Source organism: Carcharodon carcharias, chromosome 11, assembly GCF_017639515.1.
Source record: "Carcharodon carcharias isolate sCarCar2 chromosome 11, sCarCar2.pri, whole genome shotgun sequence".
Taxonomy (NCBI): domain Eukaryota; kingdom Metazoa; phylum Chordata; class Chondrichthyes; order Lamniformes; family Lamnidae; genus Carcharodon; species Carcharodon carcharias.
In genome coordinates, this window is record NC_054477.1 from 29,198,163 (window position 1) to 29,215,144 (window position 16,982).

A 16,982-nucleotide genomic window follows, 5' to 3' on the forward strand; every position below is an offset into this window, starting at 1 on the left:
AATAATGTCACCTCTCATTCTTCTAAACTCCAATGAGTACAGGCCCAACCTACTCAACCTCTCCTCATGAGAAAACCCCTCCAATCCCAGGATCAACATAGTGAATCTTCTCTGGACTGCCGCCAATGCCACTGTATCTTTCCTTAGATAAGGGGACCAAAACTGTTCACAATATTCTAGGTGTGGTATAATAGTGCCTTGTATAGTTTTAGCAAGACTTCCCTATTTTTATACTCCATTCGCTTTGAAATAAAGGCCAACATTCCATTTGCCTTACCTATTACCCACTGAGCTTGTATGCTAGCTTTTTGGGATTCATGCATGAGGACCCCAAATTCCTCTGTGCTGCAGCTTTCTTCAGTCTTTCTCCATTTAAACAATATTCAGCTCCTCTATCCTTCCTGCCAAAGTGCATAACCTTACACTTTCCCACATTATATTCCAACTGCCACATTTTTGCCCACTCACTTAACCTGTCTATATCCCTCTGTAGACTCTGTGTCATCCTCACCATTTGCCTCCCCATCTATTTTTGTGTCATCTGCAAACTTGGCGATAGTACATTCACTTCCCTCATCTAAGTCACTAATATATATTGTAAATAATTGTGGCCCCAGCACTGTTCCCTGTGGTACTCCACTAGTTACAGGTTGCCATTCTGAAAATGCCCACCCACCCATCACCACCCCCCCATCCCCCCCCAACCTCCACCCATCCCCCCCACCACCCCCACCCATCCCCGCCTTCCCCCCCACCCCCCCCTCCCCCACCACCCCCCTCCCCACCCCATATCCCAACTCTCTGTCGTCTATTAGTTAGCCAATCCTCTATCCACGCTAATATACTACCCCCAACACCACGGGCTCTTATCTTATTAAGTAGCCTTATGTGTGGTCCCTTATCGAACGCCTTTTGGAAATCCAAATATAATACATCCACTGGTTCCCCTTTACCTATCCTGCTTGTTACCTCCTTAAAGAATTCTAATAAATTTGTTAGGCATGATTTCCCCTTCAGGAAGCCATGCTGACTCTGCTTGATTAGATTATGCATTTCTAAATGCTCTGCTATTACACTCTTTATAATAGACTCCAACATTTTCCCAATGACAGATGTTAAGCCAACTGGCCTATAGTTACCTGTTTTTTAGTCTCCCTCCCTTTTTGAATAAGGATGCTACTTTGACAGTTTTCCAATTCTCGGGCTCTTCCAGAATCTAAGGACTCTTGGAAGGTTAATACCAGTGCATCCATTATCTCTGCAGCTATTTCCTTTAATATCCTAGGATACAACCCATTAGGTCCAGGTGACTTATCGGCCTTCAGCCCCTTTAGTTTCCCTAGTCCTTTTTCTCTATTGATTGTATTTATTTCCTCCCCACCATCCACCCCCCTTTTACCCCGTGATTATTTAGTATTTTTGGTATGCTATCAATGTCTTCTACCGTGAAGACTGATGCATATTCAGCTCCTCTGCCATTTCCTGGTTCCCCATTATTATTTCCCCAGCCTCATTCTCTAAGGAGCCTATATTGACTTTGGCCTCTCTCTTCCTTTTTATATATTTAAAGAAGTTCTTACTGTCCGTTTTTATATTACTTGCTAGTTTACCCTCAAAGTTCAGCACCCCCAGCTGATCCAAATTCAACTTGGTTTTGAACAAAGCAATTGTGTAAGGTATGGAACCACCCCCTGATGTTGTTGCCATGGTTATAATCTAGGGCTGGATACCGGCTGATCTTCCTTGTGCACATTTGGGCATAACAGGGACCAAGCCGCTTGAAGAACGTCTGACCTGAGATTAAATCAGGTCATTTCTCAGGCATCTAAAGTGGCTGCCTAAGATGGGCGCATTGCCCCTTGCATTGACCAATAGACGGGCCTAAATCCTGATTTAAAACCCCTCAGGGAAACTGGGATTCCCAGATGTCAGGCCAGCTCTGCACAGGTTTTCTATATATGGATGTGGCGTATAGCCAGTGACTGCTCTTGGAAAGTTAAATAAATGTATTTATTTTTTCTTAAAATTTACTTGGAGTGCTGAGAACTCCACCTGGCTCCAGGGTATTCCTGCTGGCCATATTGACCCAATCCCCCTACTCCCCTCCATTGTCTTTCCCTCTCTCCCGCCTCGTTCCAAGCATTTACCTTGGAGCCTCCAACAGCAAAGCAGGCAGCCTGGATTTAGTGGATGAACACGCTCTACTGGATCTTCTTCCAGGGTGCAACTTCTGCCAGATCCTTCTTGGTGAGCAGCACCTTGGTGTCCTCCTGGTCTCTAGTGGCCAGTCCTTGCTGCTCCATGGACTTCATTTCTGGGGAGGGGGCTCCCTTGACACTCTCAACAAGGTTGGTGCTGCGTGTTGATAGGATCGGTTGAGTGCTGCCCAATACTGAGTGCTAGTTCTGCTTCATGTCCAGTTGAAACCTACTCTCCTCTGGCTCCTGCTTGCCAAGTTTGCTGTATTTCTGCATTGGCCTATCAGCTAAAGTATTTGAGTGACATTTTCCATTTTGCACAGCAGCCAATGGAGTTCAACTGCCAGTCAATGCCAGTCTTGTGAAGTGAGTCCAACCTGACCAGGAACTGAGGCTCCAGGAGCCACAAAGTTATTGTACCTAGATAATCCGCCCAGGCTCTAAATGTAAATCTCCAATGCCTGATCTATAAATCAGTCCTTCACTTGTACTGGACCGCAGCGGTTCAAGTAGGTGACTCAGCGACATCTTCTCAAGGGCAATTAAGGATGGGCAACAAATGCTGGCATTGTTAGTGAGGCCCACATTCCATGAAAGAAAAAAAACAAAAAAATTAAGCCCCAAGAAATGCATCAAAATAGCAAAGGTGGAATGCCCCAGAATGAATGGGTCACACTCATCCCCCATTGTTGACGAATCCCACTCATTAAATAGGCTTCACTCTCTTTAACCAGTACTCTCAAGATGAAGGGCTATCATTCCAAAGCCTCTTCCCTCAAAACCTTGGCGACAACTCCGGGGACAAGCCACTGCTTCAGTCCAAGACACAGACACCAGCCTGGAGCACATCCCCAACCCCCACTGACTTCAAGAACCACTGCCATCGCTGTGAACTCTCACACTATTGGTGGTGGCTACTGGTCAGTGTTTTTTCTCTCTTTCCCCATCTCGCACACCCCACCCCTTTGCCCAGGCCTCCATTTTTCTCACAATTTCAGGGTCTTGTACAAGCCACTGCCATCTTCCCATCTCCGCTGCCAGCCTCGCCTTTTGACCTTTCAGCACCGTGATGTGCCGCCTGGGCAGCGGTGTGCAGCAGAGGACAGAAAGATCACGTTCACTTGTCTTACTCCAAGTGGAAAACGTGGTTTTGGAAAATCCAGAGATTTTAGAGTTCTCTCACAGGTGAGGCTTAATTTTACTTAGAAATCCTGTCTGTCACAATGAATTCACAATCCTGCAAGTTTATGCCAAGTATTGACTATTTAACAATTCAGATCAGCAAATGGCATAATTTTATACAATTGTTTTAATGCACAGAGTATGTGAAATCGATTATTCGAAACACCAAGAAGATAATGGCACAGAAATTGCAGGGGTGTGAACCACAGTTACACTGGGGTAATCCTGCTGGTCTCTCCTTGACCCCCTCAAAATAAATCTTGTCTTTACCCCTTAGTAAATGATTTATAGTCTGGGCTTGCTAATGGGGCACACTTGTACACTTCTGGAGGCTGGTATACCTCAGCCATCTAGATGTACCAGTCTCTAACCTTATGCCAATTCCTACTAAGGAGTGAGAAGCAGCAACTCCCTTTGTAAGGAATTCCTGTTCAAGCCCTCATTGTCTTTGCATCACTGGTCTTGTAAGAGGCAGTACAGGTGTTCCCCTCTTAAGGCCAAGTAGGCATTTCCAGCGAGGGCTAGGATCCTCATCCTTCTCTCCCCCAGTCACCAGTCATAATGGACCATAGGTTCAGGGATATCAGAAGGTCAATGATATCTCTTTAAAGCAGCCACTCGATTAATTTGGAGAATGAGTCTCGGCAGTCAATTTACCATGGCGAGAGAGGGGGAGGTTGTGGCCGCATCGAAGCCATATCCTGTCCTAACCTAAAAATTGTACACATTACATCCAACAGGGATCACTGAGCAGTGATCAGAAACCGATACCCTGCCTGAGCGCTGCTACCACCAGCTGTAAGTAGCACCGATCTCAGATTCAAAAGCGGAGACAGGTTAACTGGATCGCAATGCTCTGCACTGGTTACACGCTTGTGTCTCTCAGTTTGTATAAGTAAAATGGAAAAAGGAAATATGTTCAAAGTTTCTGGAAAAGTAGGCTTTAAGTTTCCCAAACTTTTGAGTCGTGACACCCAGTGGGACCGTGGGACAAGCAATTGGAGTTGTGCGCTCTGAGGCAGCAATGGCAGCTGACTAGCAGAGACTGAGATTTGACTGTCCTGGTATCGGCTGCCAGGCTGCTTTAAATGTGCTCAATTTTTTTTTTTTGCAGATGGCTCTGAAGCCCGCTCGCTGTCACTAAATCAGCCTGTAAAATGGTTGGTGTTCATTTTCGTGTTGTGCAATTCTGCTGCTTGAACTCCCGCATCGCCCCACAACAACTCTCTCTGCCCATCCCCACCCTAATATTAACTCTGGGATCACACCAAGTCTGAAGCATGAAAATGGGGTCACATCTGGAAAAGGTTTGGGAGCACTGCTTTACGGACAGATTTACAGCTTTGCGAAAGCAGATTTTTAAAGTTTAACTACACTCCTCAGTCTGGATTTCATGCCTTCAGGTTTCAATTAATCTACACTGTTAGGTTGGTAAGGTTTCTTTCATTAGCACACCTATGTTTAATCTTTGTTGCTGAGCACTTAATATTGAAAGAATTCTGCAAAATGTTTCAACAGAAACTATACATGCCTAATTTTAAAAGAACAGTTGCAGAGCTGCTAGAATTTCAAGGTTGTTTTAAAGAAAAATATAAAACCATAACAATACAGATCTGATTTGTCTAGGAATGCTACCCTGGCAAACATATATTTGGTTTAGCTTAGTAACAGAAATTGCAAGCAGTTATCAAAATGTCATTGACTTTCACAGATGCTGCCCGACATGCTGAGTATTTCCAGCATTCCCTGTTTTTATTTCAGATTTCCAGCATCTGCATTTTTTGCTTTTGTATTTGATTTGGTTTTTTCAAATGCAGATATTTACTGTGAAAATGTAATACTTATTCGATTAATAAGCAGCACTATTATTCCCATTTATATCTAAGCATATTAACTAAAGCTGCGTGTGCAGCGTGAAAGTAACATCTCTAACGGAGTGAGCAGAAGCATCATTCTCCAGGACAAGTTATTACCTTATAATTATGTTAAAATATTTTCAGACGAATTTCCACATTCATGTGCAAAAATCTTAATTGGCTTTCACAAAGAAGAAGCAATCATTGATCGAAGAACAAGGCTCCGTCATTGGGCTACTTGGGACTTGTCAACTATTTGACAGATGGGAATCTGCTTACACTGTTCAAAGCATGGCTTACCTGACTCGCTCTTTTGAATCTCCAAAGGTTTCCTTCAGGTTTGTCAAGTCCGGATAGTAAGCGATAGGAGGTGATATGACTTCTATTAACCCTGAACTGATTTCTGTGGAAAACCTGCAACAAACCAAAATAATGTTTCAATGAAAATAGCTCTTGTGCAATGACTTTTTTTCTCGTTGCTTTGGTTATGAAAAGATAAAGTAAATTTAAGTTGGTTTTGAAACAACACTGACTCAGTATATCCAACACATTGTTGCAACAGAAATTTAAAGATAAACCTTATATTTCCCAACCAAACCTCCTTGATTTAACTGCTCCCAGCCACCAGTGTATTGATTGACCAGGCAGTTTAAGAGTGGGCTGGTGAATTCAACATTAGATCAATGTTTGCAAATATTAAAAGCAAACAAAAGGTGAAAGTTTTACATTAAGTTTCACTTTAAATAAAGAAACTAACACGATCACCAGAAGATCATTTTAAAACAAGTGTTGAATTTGAGAAATTTTGTTACGGAGTCACTTTAAGCAGGGCCATAGTCTTTTGGTAGGTCATTTCAAATGAAATCTACTGTATGAATTCTACCCAGGACATCCTCTCTCCTCTTGCAAAGTACCAAGTTGCTGGCCAGAAAAAAAAACACAAGCAATTCAATTAATACATTGAATACTAAAGTAATTTTTCAAAACAGAATTTATGTTTGATGTACAGTGCATGTCCAACTGAATTTAGACACCTTTCGAGCATATCTATATTTAATAACAGACAAAAGACAGAGTACTTTCACAACTGTTTAAGCAAAGAGAGAATAGATATTCAGAAATGTCAATATGAACTATGATGAAGTTACCATCCATTTATGCATCAGCTAAATAATTTAACAGCTCTCAATAGCAACTTCAGTCATAATTGATTACAAGCTGAACATATGTATTGCATTGGGAATCCAGTTCGACTTACTCTTTCTCCAGGCTATCCAGGACACTATGAACATGATCAAGATCAGTCTGTTGGGAAAAAAAAGCAAAAATCTATTGTGATGGAAACTTACAAGTTTGCAAGATATACTTATTACTTCATTTCCTTCATTGAATTTACCTTTCTAATCTCCAATGCCTCATGGGCTTTATATTCAAATTCGCTGTACCAAAGGAAGACAACTGTCTCTCAGTGTCACATACCATTTAGATCAAGCACCATGAGGTATGGAAAATTCTACCTTCAAGAAGTGGCTCCCCTTAAAGAAACCACTTCCACAGCTGGGCAAGAATGGAAACACCTGGCATGGTAAAGGACCAGGAGGAACCAGTCTGTTGCATTATAAGAGACAAAATATCTGTGCTTGAACCAGCTGCACAACCCCATCATCTGACCTGTTTTGAATGCTCTAAAATTCCAAAATAAATTGAGATATAAATAAAAACAAAAAAACTGCGGATGCTGGAAATCCAAAACAAAAACAGAATTACCTGGAAAAACTCAGCAGGTCTGGCAGCATCGGCGGAGAAGAAAAGAGTTGACGTTTCGAGTCCTCATGACCCTTCAAAGGGTCATGAGGACTCGAAACGTCAACTCTTTTCTTCTCCGCCGATGCTGCCAGACCTGCTGAGTTTTTCCAGGTAATTCTGTTTTTGTTTGAGATATAAATAAGATGTATAATGGCCAAATCCAGGTTACAGAAGTGTGATTTGCTTCCTGATGCAGGACTGAAACTATTTTTAAGACTGTTTCATTCAACCAAAAGGAAAAGAACATCTATAAAAATATAACACTTGTGCACCAATTCTCAAGTGGCATTTGAAGTGTCTGGAAGCAACGACACTTCCAGGACAATTGCTTCATTTGTTATTGTCAACATTCAGAAAAGAGCTGTTTAAGTTTAAGGTGGCAAACTTTGTATGCTGTAGAAACTTTATGGTATGGTTAAAAACCTTTAATCACACAGTATTTATCAGCATCAAGCCACAAAACTCATTCTTGGAACCATTTTTCATCCCATCACATTGAAAACCTATGTCAGAATTCACTTCCCTGCCTGGCATACAGATCTCCCTCTGTGGCAGATGCAGCACCATCCGGTAACTGGTTTAAAAATATCCCTGAATAGTCTATAAAACACATCTCGGAGTCTGTATGAATGCTGCAACAATTGATGGTTTCAAAGAACATTAATAAACTGCTCAAGGCTTTGCTCTTATGGTTTAGTAAGTCTATCTGAACTCCGTAGCTGAAGGTTTTCATTTGTGCTCACCACCTCCTCTCCCTTTACAATTAGCATTCTGAACATTCTTACCAGCTAACTCTCTCTCTACTGGTCTCCTCATATTTTGTCATCCTTTTCCAAATGGTATTTTGATCTGCCTGAGTCTTGCTGTTCATCTTTTCTTCTGTCTGACATTGTCCCTGATAACTATGCCTTCCAGCTATTTTTCCTGCTCCCTACTTTGTGTCACTCGCCCCAGTTTCTCCATCTCTCTTTGAAATTCTGTCAATATTCCTATGAAATTTACCATGTGCTGCCTTTCCTACAATTCCTCCACTGTACAAAGCACTGCAGCCTCAGCTGGGTGGTTAGGTGTCATGGTGGAGACACAGCAGGTCTCCAGTGAGAGGATTGGCACCATCAATCTGGCAGAAGAGTTGATGAGGAAGTGATGCAGAATGTTGTGCAATGGAGCAGTTTGATCAGGAAAAAAAGAAAATGCAAACAAGGACAGAATAACGATATGGAAGCTGGAACAAGGCTGACATCCTGTCATCTAGCCATCAGAACTAGTAAAGTCCTGGGTGGAGATAGTTAGAGTAAAAGGCACTGAAAAAATAGCAAATTACTCAACTAAGGTGGTTGTAAATATGGCAGTTGTCTACCCTATCAAGCCCTTTCATTATAACGTTTGTTTGAATGAGATCACCTCTCATTTTCCTAAACACCAGAGAGTATAGACCCTATTTACTCAGGCTATCATCATAAGACAACCCTTTCATAGGAACATAGGGGCAGAAGTATGTCATTTAGCCCCTCAAGCCTACTCAGAACAGTTCAAAACAGTCAGTGGATTTAAATACTACTAAATTTTCTACATTAGAAGACAGAAGTAGAACAGTGACCAAGCATGGATTTAGAAAGAAAGCAGTATTGTATGGAGTAGGTGCTAAATGAGGTTTAGTTACATGTTAGAACCATTAGCAAACACAAAATTCAAAAACAGGATATTTTTGCATTGCACTGATTTGGTACCTATGATCTCCAGCATATGTTGTGGGTTTCCTAAACCTGCTCAAGTCAAGAAGAAAGAATGAATCTCACACCTAGAAAATCAGTTTAATAGTTAACTGGTCAAATCTGAATTTTTTTTAAAAAAAGGTGGAAGGCAAGAGAAGTTGCTAGAGGGCTTGCGCATCGGGGAAGGGAGCAGTACAGAACGTGCACAAGGAGAATGAGAAACGCCAACTCCTCTCTTGCCAGAGCAGATAGTTTAAATTGAGCCAATTAAAGTGAGATGGACTATGAGGTCCTCCAGCACAAAGGAGATTTCAGTATCAGGCAGATGTCAGAGTGATATCGGAGGAAGTATACAACATTAACAGTAATATAAATCCATTCTTAGATGTGTAGACTGGATGATATGCAAATCTGGGCAGGAGAATCAGCATGATGTCTCCCTGGTGTAAGGGGAACTCAGTTCATTGATGGATGACCTGAAGGGATGCAGGGGGTGGGAGGAAAAACAAAACCTGTTGTCATCATAATCCACATTGGAGCCAAAGACATTGGCGGGAGTTTCACAATAATTTCAGGGAGCTTGTAAAAACAGGGAAGAGAAGGACTGCGTGGTAACCATCTTTAAAATAACTTCAGTACCATGTGCAACACGGGATGTGGTGTTAATGTCACTGGACTAGTAATCCAGAGGCCAAGGCCAAGGTTCAAATCCCACCATAGCAGCTCGTGGAATTTAAATTCAGTTAACAAATCTGGAATTATAAAGCTAGTCTCGGTGATGGTAATCATGACAACTATCATCGAATTAAAAATAAAAGGCTAGAACAAGACGCATTCAGGCTAAAAAGTGTGACGTGGGGAGCAAGGATTTAGGTACTTGGGGAATTGAGGTACTTCCTGGGAAAAGGAAAGCCTGCACCAATGAACAGAAAAGGGACCAAGTATTGTCAGTAAAGAGAATTGAGTAAAGATATTTAAACTTTGAACCAGGAACATAAAAAGATGTTGGGTAGATTCAGATGAGAGGCAAATTAATCTGCTGAGCACCATAATATAAGGCAATGCAGAATCAAAAAAGATTCATAAGCAAGATAAGTAACAACCACCACAAGAATAATACAAGATGGTCACTATTAAATCCAATATAGAATTCAGAAGAAACATCTTTATCCAAAGAACAGTAGTTGAGGCAAATAGCAAAGGAGGGAGAAAGCAATTGAGGGGAATATTGATAATGTTAGATGAAAGGGGCTGGGAGGAGGCTTGTGTAGAGTATAAACCTCAGCAGAGACCAGTTGGACAAAATGGCTTGTTTCTGTGTGTAGACTCAATGTAAATCACTGTAGTCTTAGCTACAACCAAAATCATGTGATAAGCAATGCAATTTATTTGTAAAATTGCATGCAACCCCATGCCTCTATTTGTAAAAATACTTCCAAAAAGCTATTACTTGCTCAAAACATTTTATCTAGTTGTTGGAGTAGATAAGGTCAAGGCATTTCTGATGATAGCACAGCTAGTTGGCAATGAGTTATCAATTCGTACTTAGCTGCTTTGTGCTATGCATGTTTTAAAATATTAAAAGCTTCTTTAGTTGGTGATTAATAATACCATCAACATCAGGGCAAAAAAGCACTAGAAAAATAATTGCTAATGGTTCCAAACAAGCCTCTACCAGAATAAATAAATATTTTGAGACGATTGAGAAAGTCCAGGAGAAATCTAACCCAGACACAAGGGCAAACTTTGCAAGGCACTTGGAATGGCACAGTACTCAAAATGAGCTACTAATCAAGGTTGCTAATATCCACATCTAATTTCCAATTCCATACTCCCTTCCAATGAGACCATACATTGGGAACTTTGCTTTGCAAAATTCACCCTTTAACATTTAATTTAATTCAATTCAATTCATTCTGGGGATGTGACTGTCATTGCCAAAGGCAGCATTTTTTGCCCATATATGGTTGTCCCGAGCTGGAGTTGCACATGGGCCAAACTGAGTAAGGACTGACCATTTCCGTCACTAAGACAACATTAGTGACCCAGCTGGGTTTTTGCAACAATATGACAGCCTCAGACACAAACCAACATCAAATTCAAATTCTCAAACTATCACGACACAACTTGACTGCACCTTCTGGGAATGAAGTCCAGCCCTCTGGATTTCTAGGTCAGTTATGTATAACCACAACACTACTGTAAGCTGCCTTACTGCGGCTCAAAATACAATACACTCAAAGTTAGATGTTGATTCTTAAAGTGGGGATTAAGATGTAACACTCTGCTTGCAGAACAGGGGAAACATTAAGATGGTTAGATCAGAATACTTCCAAATTTCACTTTTTTCATGTCGATGAAGCTGCAACAACAATAATTTACATAAGAAAGGTGCAGAGTCACGCATTTTAAAACCATAAAATAAATCTCAGAACAAGTCTGAAGGATAAGGAGCCTCAACTCCCATTCCATTACAAGCCAATTGGTTTGCTGATTGAGCTGGTATGCCAAGGACAAACAGCTGATTTGCCCAAAGTCAGTAAACATGATATTTATTTCTTTGATACAGGAATCCTAGAAAGCAACAGGGCAAGTCAGGAGCTTTTGAAGTTTAAGGATGGATGCTGCAACAAGAGGAAATAAAAATGGAGAACTGGTTTTATTTCAGCAATGGCTATTGCGTACAAACACAATTGGAAACAGGCACAAATACAAAAATGTTTTTTTTTTAAAAATCAAGCAAAAAGTCAAATGTAACAATAACCTAACGCCAAACAGGCAGCATTCTTACCTCTCCTATAAAGACCACGATAACGCAATCGAGCTTCTCTTCAGAAGATAACTTATCCAATAACGAGTGAAGTGTTTCTGCAAGATAGGACTTCACTTTCCTCTTCACGGTGGGAATCCCCAAAACTAAGGACACTAGTTGTAAAAGATTATACAGAAAATTAGTCAAAAATGGTTGTGTCAGGCTGAAGCAGATCATAAAAGGAAATTTACTGCAGGGAGAAACACTAAAACAGAATATAGTTAGGTCCTCATTACAAATCCTCCAAGCAAAAGTGCTTTTTCTCGCAATGCACTTACACTTCCGGTTCTGAACACAAACCTTCATTCAATAGCAAATGGCTGCCCGAATAATTGTCCTGCGTAAATGCTGTTACAAGCAATAAACAAGTTAATGCAACATTTGAGGGGACAATATGACTTGAACTGCCATCACTTACTCAGTGGAGTGGGATGAGGTCATCAGGATATCACATTTTAAAGATCATAGCAGCTGGCTAATAACCATAAAATGTAGTGAGGAATGCTGCATTTACAAACATCCAGCCTCTAACCAACATATCCCCTAGCCCATCCTGTGACCCAGATTTCACAGCTGTGTAACATCGGTCACTAAACATGAGTTCGCAAAGCTTTTAGCACTGTTGTATTATGACAGCACTGAACGGCTAATCGAGCAAATCAAAAAGTGGCTGTGACAAAAGGAAAACTATCGAGTTGTGACCTTGACATATTCACCATCACCTGCTTGTTGTTATAGAATCGGACTATATTGTAGCACAGAAACAGGCCATTCAAGACTGTACCAATGTTTTCCTTCTTATGTCACCTAGTGCATAGTCACTATCCTGCTCATTTCAAACTATCTAAAATGTGAGGCTTGTTCTCTGCCAATTCCACAATGTGCTGCTCCATTCAGGATTCATCTGCTAACGCAGCAATCCATGACAGCCTAAGCCTGATGTTATCCAGGTCCTGCTTAGGCCAGCAAGTGCTAGATAATAACATTCCTGAACAGAAAAAAGATCAAGGCACTCCCCTTCATAAACAGCACTGCCATTGCTGAGTTCCCCACCAACTTCTTGGGGTGTTGCCACTGAGCAGAAACTTAGCCAAATCAGTGATATCAACACCAGGGCTACAGGGAAGAGAGAAGTTGGGTGATCTGTGCGGTGACTCACCCCTCAAAGCTGCTCCATCATCTAAAAGTGCTGTCCTAGTTCTTCTAGGTGGTAGATGTTGCAGGTTTGAAAGGTGCTGTCGAAGGAGCCTTGGTGAATTGCTGCACTGAATCTTGAAGATGGCACACACTGCTGCCACTGTGTGCCAGTGATGGAGGGAGTGAATCCTAAAGGTGATGGATGGGGTGCCAATCAAGTGGGCTGTCCTGACAAGATAGTGTCAAGAGCTTGAGTGTTGTTGAGTGTTGCACTTATCCAGGCAAGTGGGGAGTATTCCAATACACTCCTGACTTGTGCCTCATAGATGGAGAACAGGCTTCAGGGAGTTAGGAAGCAAGTTAGTTGTCACTGAAAAACCAGCTTTTGACCTGTTCCTGTAGTCACAGTATTTAAATAGCTGGTCTAGTTAAGTTTCTGGTCAGTGGTACCCCCCCCCCAGAATGTTGATGGTGGGAGATTCAGTGATGCTAATGCCGTTGGATATAAAGGAGATGTGTTAGATTCTCTTTTGTAAGGCATGGTCATTGCCTGGCACTTGTGTGGCACAAACTCTACTTGCTACTTACTAGCCCAAGCCTGAAAGTGGTCCAGGTCTTTCTGCATACAGGCATAGACTGCTTCAGTATCTGAGGAGTTGTGAATGGAACTGAACACTGTGCTATCAGTGAACATCCCCACTTTTGACTTTATGATGGAGGGAAGGTCATTGATAAAGCAGCTGAAGATAACTGGGCTAGGACTACCCTTGAGGAACTCCTGCAGCGATGTCCTGGGACTGAGATGATTGACCTCCAACAAATACAACCATCTTCCTTTGTGGTAGGTATGATCCCAGCCAATGAGAGCTTGCCCCCGATTCCTATTGACTCCAATTTTGCTAGGGTTCCTTGACGCCGCACTCGATCAAATGCTACCTGATGCCAAGGGTAGTCACTCTAGCTCACCTTTGGTCTCAACTCTTTTGCCCATGTTTAGATCAAGGCTGTGCTGAGATCTGAAGCCGAGTAGCCCTGGTGGTACCCGAATTGGGCATCGGTGAGCAGGTTATTGCTAAGCAAATGTTGCTTAATAGTAATGTTGAAGCTGATTTACTGATGATCAAGAGTAGACTGATAGGGCGGTAATTGGCTGGATTGGATTTGTCCTGCCTTTGATGGATAGGACATAATTTTCCACATAATTTTTCTTTATTCATTCATGTGGGTGCCATTGGCTAGGCCAGCATTTATTGTCCATCCCTAATTTCCCTCGAGAAGATGATGGTGAGCCATCTTCTTGAACCGCTGCAGTTTGCGTGGTATAGGTACACCCACAGTGCTGTTAGGGAGTTCCAGGATTTTGGCCCAAGTCAGGATGATGTACGACTTGAGAGGAACTTCCAGGTGGTGGTGTTCCCATGTGTCTGCTGCCCTGGTCCTTCTTGATGGTAGCGGTTTGGGTTTGCAAGGCGCTGTCTAAGCAGTGTTGGAGAGTTTCTGCAGTACATCATTGTTGAATAAATGCCAGTGATGTAACTTCACTGGAACAGCTCGGCTAGTTCTGGAGCTCAAGTCTTCATAGAAAATAGAAAAATAGTAAATAGAAGCAGGAGTAGTTCATTCGACCCTTCGAGCCTGCCCTGCTATTTAATATGATCATGGCTGATCGGCTATCTCAACACCATACTCCCGCTCTCTCCCCTAACCCCTTGATGCCTTTAGAGTCTAGAAATCTATTTCATTCTTAAACATATTCAGTGACTTGGCCTCCACAGCCTTTGTGGTAGAGAATTCCACTGATTCACCACCCTATGAGTGAAGTTTCTCACCTCAGTCCAAAATGGCCTACCCCCTACCCTGAGACTGTGACCCCTTGTTCTAGACCCCCCAGCAAGAGGAACCAAAATCCCTGCGTTCGGTGTGTCCAATCCTGTAAGAATTTTATACATTTCAATGAGATCCCCTCTCATTCTTCTAAACTCCAGTGCATACCGGTCTAGTCGGCCCAATTTCTCCTCATATGACAATCCTGCCATCCCAGGAATCAGTCTGGTGAACCTTCTGGTGAACTCCCTCTATGGCAAGGATATTGTTTCTTGGATAAGGAGGCCAAAACTGCACACGATACTCCAGGTGCGGTCTCACCAAGGCCCTGTACAGCTGCAGTAAGACATTCTTGCTCCTGTACTCAAGTCCTCTTGCAATGAAGGCCGACACACCATTTGCCTTCTTAACTGCTGGCTGCTTTCAGTGACTGGTGTATAAGGACACCCAGGTCCCTTTGTGCATGAACATTTCCCAATCTATTGCCATTTAAATAATAGTCTGCCATTCTGTTTTTCCTACCAAAGGGGATAACTTCACACTTATCCATGTTATACTGCATATACCACAAATGAGATGTTGTCAGGGCCCCGAATCTTTGTTGTATCCAGTGCCTTCAGTCATTTCTTGATATAATGTGCAGTGAATCAAATTGTCTGAACGCAGGCATCTGTGATGGTGCCGCCAGGAGGAGGCTGAGATGGATTGTCCACTCAGCACTTCTGGCTGAAGATGGTTGTGTCAGCCTTGTTTTTTTTCAAAATGGTGTGCTAGTCTCCACCATCATTGAGGGTGGGGACACTTAGGGAGCCTTCTCCTCTGGTCAGCTGTTTACTTGTCCACCACCGCTCATGACTGGATGTGGCAGGACTGCATGGCTTTGATCTGATCCATCGGTTGTGATCTCACTGCATAGAGTGTGCCACATGAAAACAGCTCCTCTGATCCTGGCTGAACACACTCCTTAATGCATAGTGAATTGTTGCTTCTGTGGATGTCTAACATTCCAGCACAGGCATGAGGTCAATATCCATTATGAGATGTTGGTGTATTATGGGTGAGTTCCAGAAAAGCAATTTTCCTGACACCATATGCAGCTGGAAGATATGTTGGCAGATTTGTATTCTTATGTAAAAGAGTCAATACTGTGAAGCCACTGGAGCCTAACTTCATTAACATCTAAAGCCAGGTGCAATCCAGAGATGCCTGAGGACTGTATTAAATTGGTTCTTAGATCTTACCATCATTGTGGTAAGCTACAGGTACCAAACATCAATGCAATTTACCGATTGGAGTCTGGCAAATTTCAGCTGGTTCAGCTCCATAGTTGAGTGCAGGGGCAAGGGAGGTAACTGGGTGAGGGACGAACACAGGCCAACTGCAGTCAAGTCTTAATGTGGATATGGGCAGGAGGTTGGGCGGGATTCACCCCTGCTCTTTCCCGCTGCACATTAAGGTGAGTTCAAAATTATTTGCTTGCTTCTCAGTGCAAACTCCCACTACTTTTAACCAATTTTGCGAAGAGGCTCAGGAGCAATGAGGTCTACATGCTTCTGACTGCCTGGAAAAAGGCCCTGCTGAATTTAGCAGTGGCTTGGGTACACGCGATGTTGAATTTAGGCCCCATTGTTCTCATTAAGCCCTCAACAGGAATCTGGGCAATGATGCCACACGCGGGATAATCAAGCAGACAAGTAGAAAGACTATCAAAGTGTTGGATGGGTGCCAGTTTCAGCAGTAGACTTGTGCTGCTAATTTTTTTCCATGGCAATCTCCTGATGAGCACTTCCATTTCAAATACAGCAAGAACATTGCTGCTTTATAGCTGTGTTAATGGGAATAAGCATGCTAATGAGCATTGGAAGGCCTTTCTAGCAAAGAGTGGTTCAAAGATGCATTACCTAGAGACAAAGAATTCTTTACAATATAATAGCAACTTGTATGTAGCGCACAGATATTTGTCGGGTTTGTGGTTAGCACAAGCAGCAAGAAAGGCAAATTCACATTTCAAATATTCATCTCTGGTGTTTTGAAAGCACCTTGGCTCCTACCTTTTATTGATGCTAATTTTCCCCATTTCTGGCACGTTCCCCCTTTTTATCCACAGCCAGTTTCGTTCTTTTAGCCTCCTCCTCATTAGGTTGGAGTAGCACCCTCTAATTCTGCAGGTTTACCCATGTTGGCAACAAACCATGCTCAGTGTAAGGTGTGGTAGGCAACGTGTGGAATCTTGTGCACTCCCCTGTGGTGAATTTGAGGGAGGGGCAGTTAATTGGATGAGAGAGTTTTGGGTGGGGGAGGGCCCTGCCATCTTTCTGCCTCCACCCTGTTTAATTCTGGGGCAGAAAGGCCTGTGGACAGCCTTGCCCCAAATGCCCCCATCCCTGCCAATTTGCCCTTAAGTGGTCAAATAACGTCCAATTAAGGACCTCGCCACCAATAATATTAACCT

General features: G+C 42.5%; 1 protein-coding gene across 6 annotated transcripts in view; it reads right to left on the reverse strand.

Moving 5' to 3' along the window:
- The window catches only part of mgat4a (alpha-1,3-mannosyl-glycoprotein 4-beta-N-acetylglucosaminyltransferase A), a 264,810-nt gene that overhangs the window by 91,365 nt on the left and 156,463 nt on the right, over window positions 1-16,982 (reverse strand). For all 6 annotated transcript variants that reach the window (XR_005944430.1, XM_041199181.1, XM_041199180.1 and 3 more), the window contains exons 4-6: window positions 11,549-11,682; window positions 6,495-6,541; window positions 5,537-5,650 (exon numbers count right to left, since the gene is read on the reverse strand). Coding sequence is in view for 5 of the 6 variants with exons in the window: in XM_041199181.1 (XP_041055115.1) it covers window positions 5,537-5,650; window positions 6,495-6,541; window positions 11,549-11,682 (295 nt within the window). In the remaining variant the exon portion in view is untranslated. The remainder of the gene's footprint in view (window positions 1-5,536; window positions 5,651-6,494; window positions 6,542-11,548; window positions 11,683-16,982) is intronic.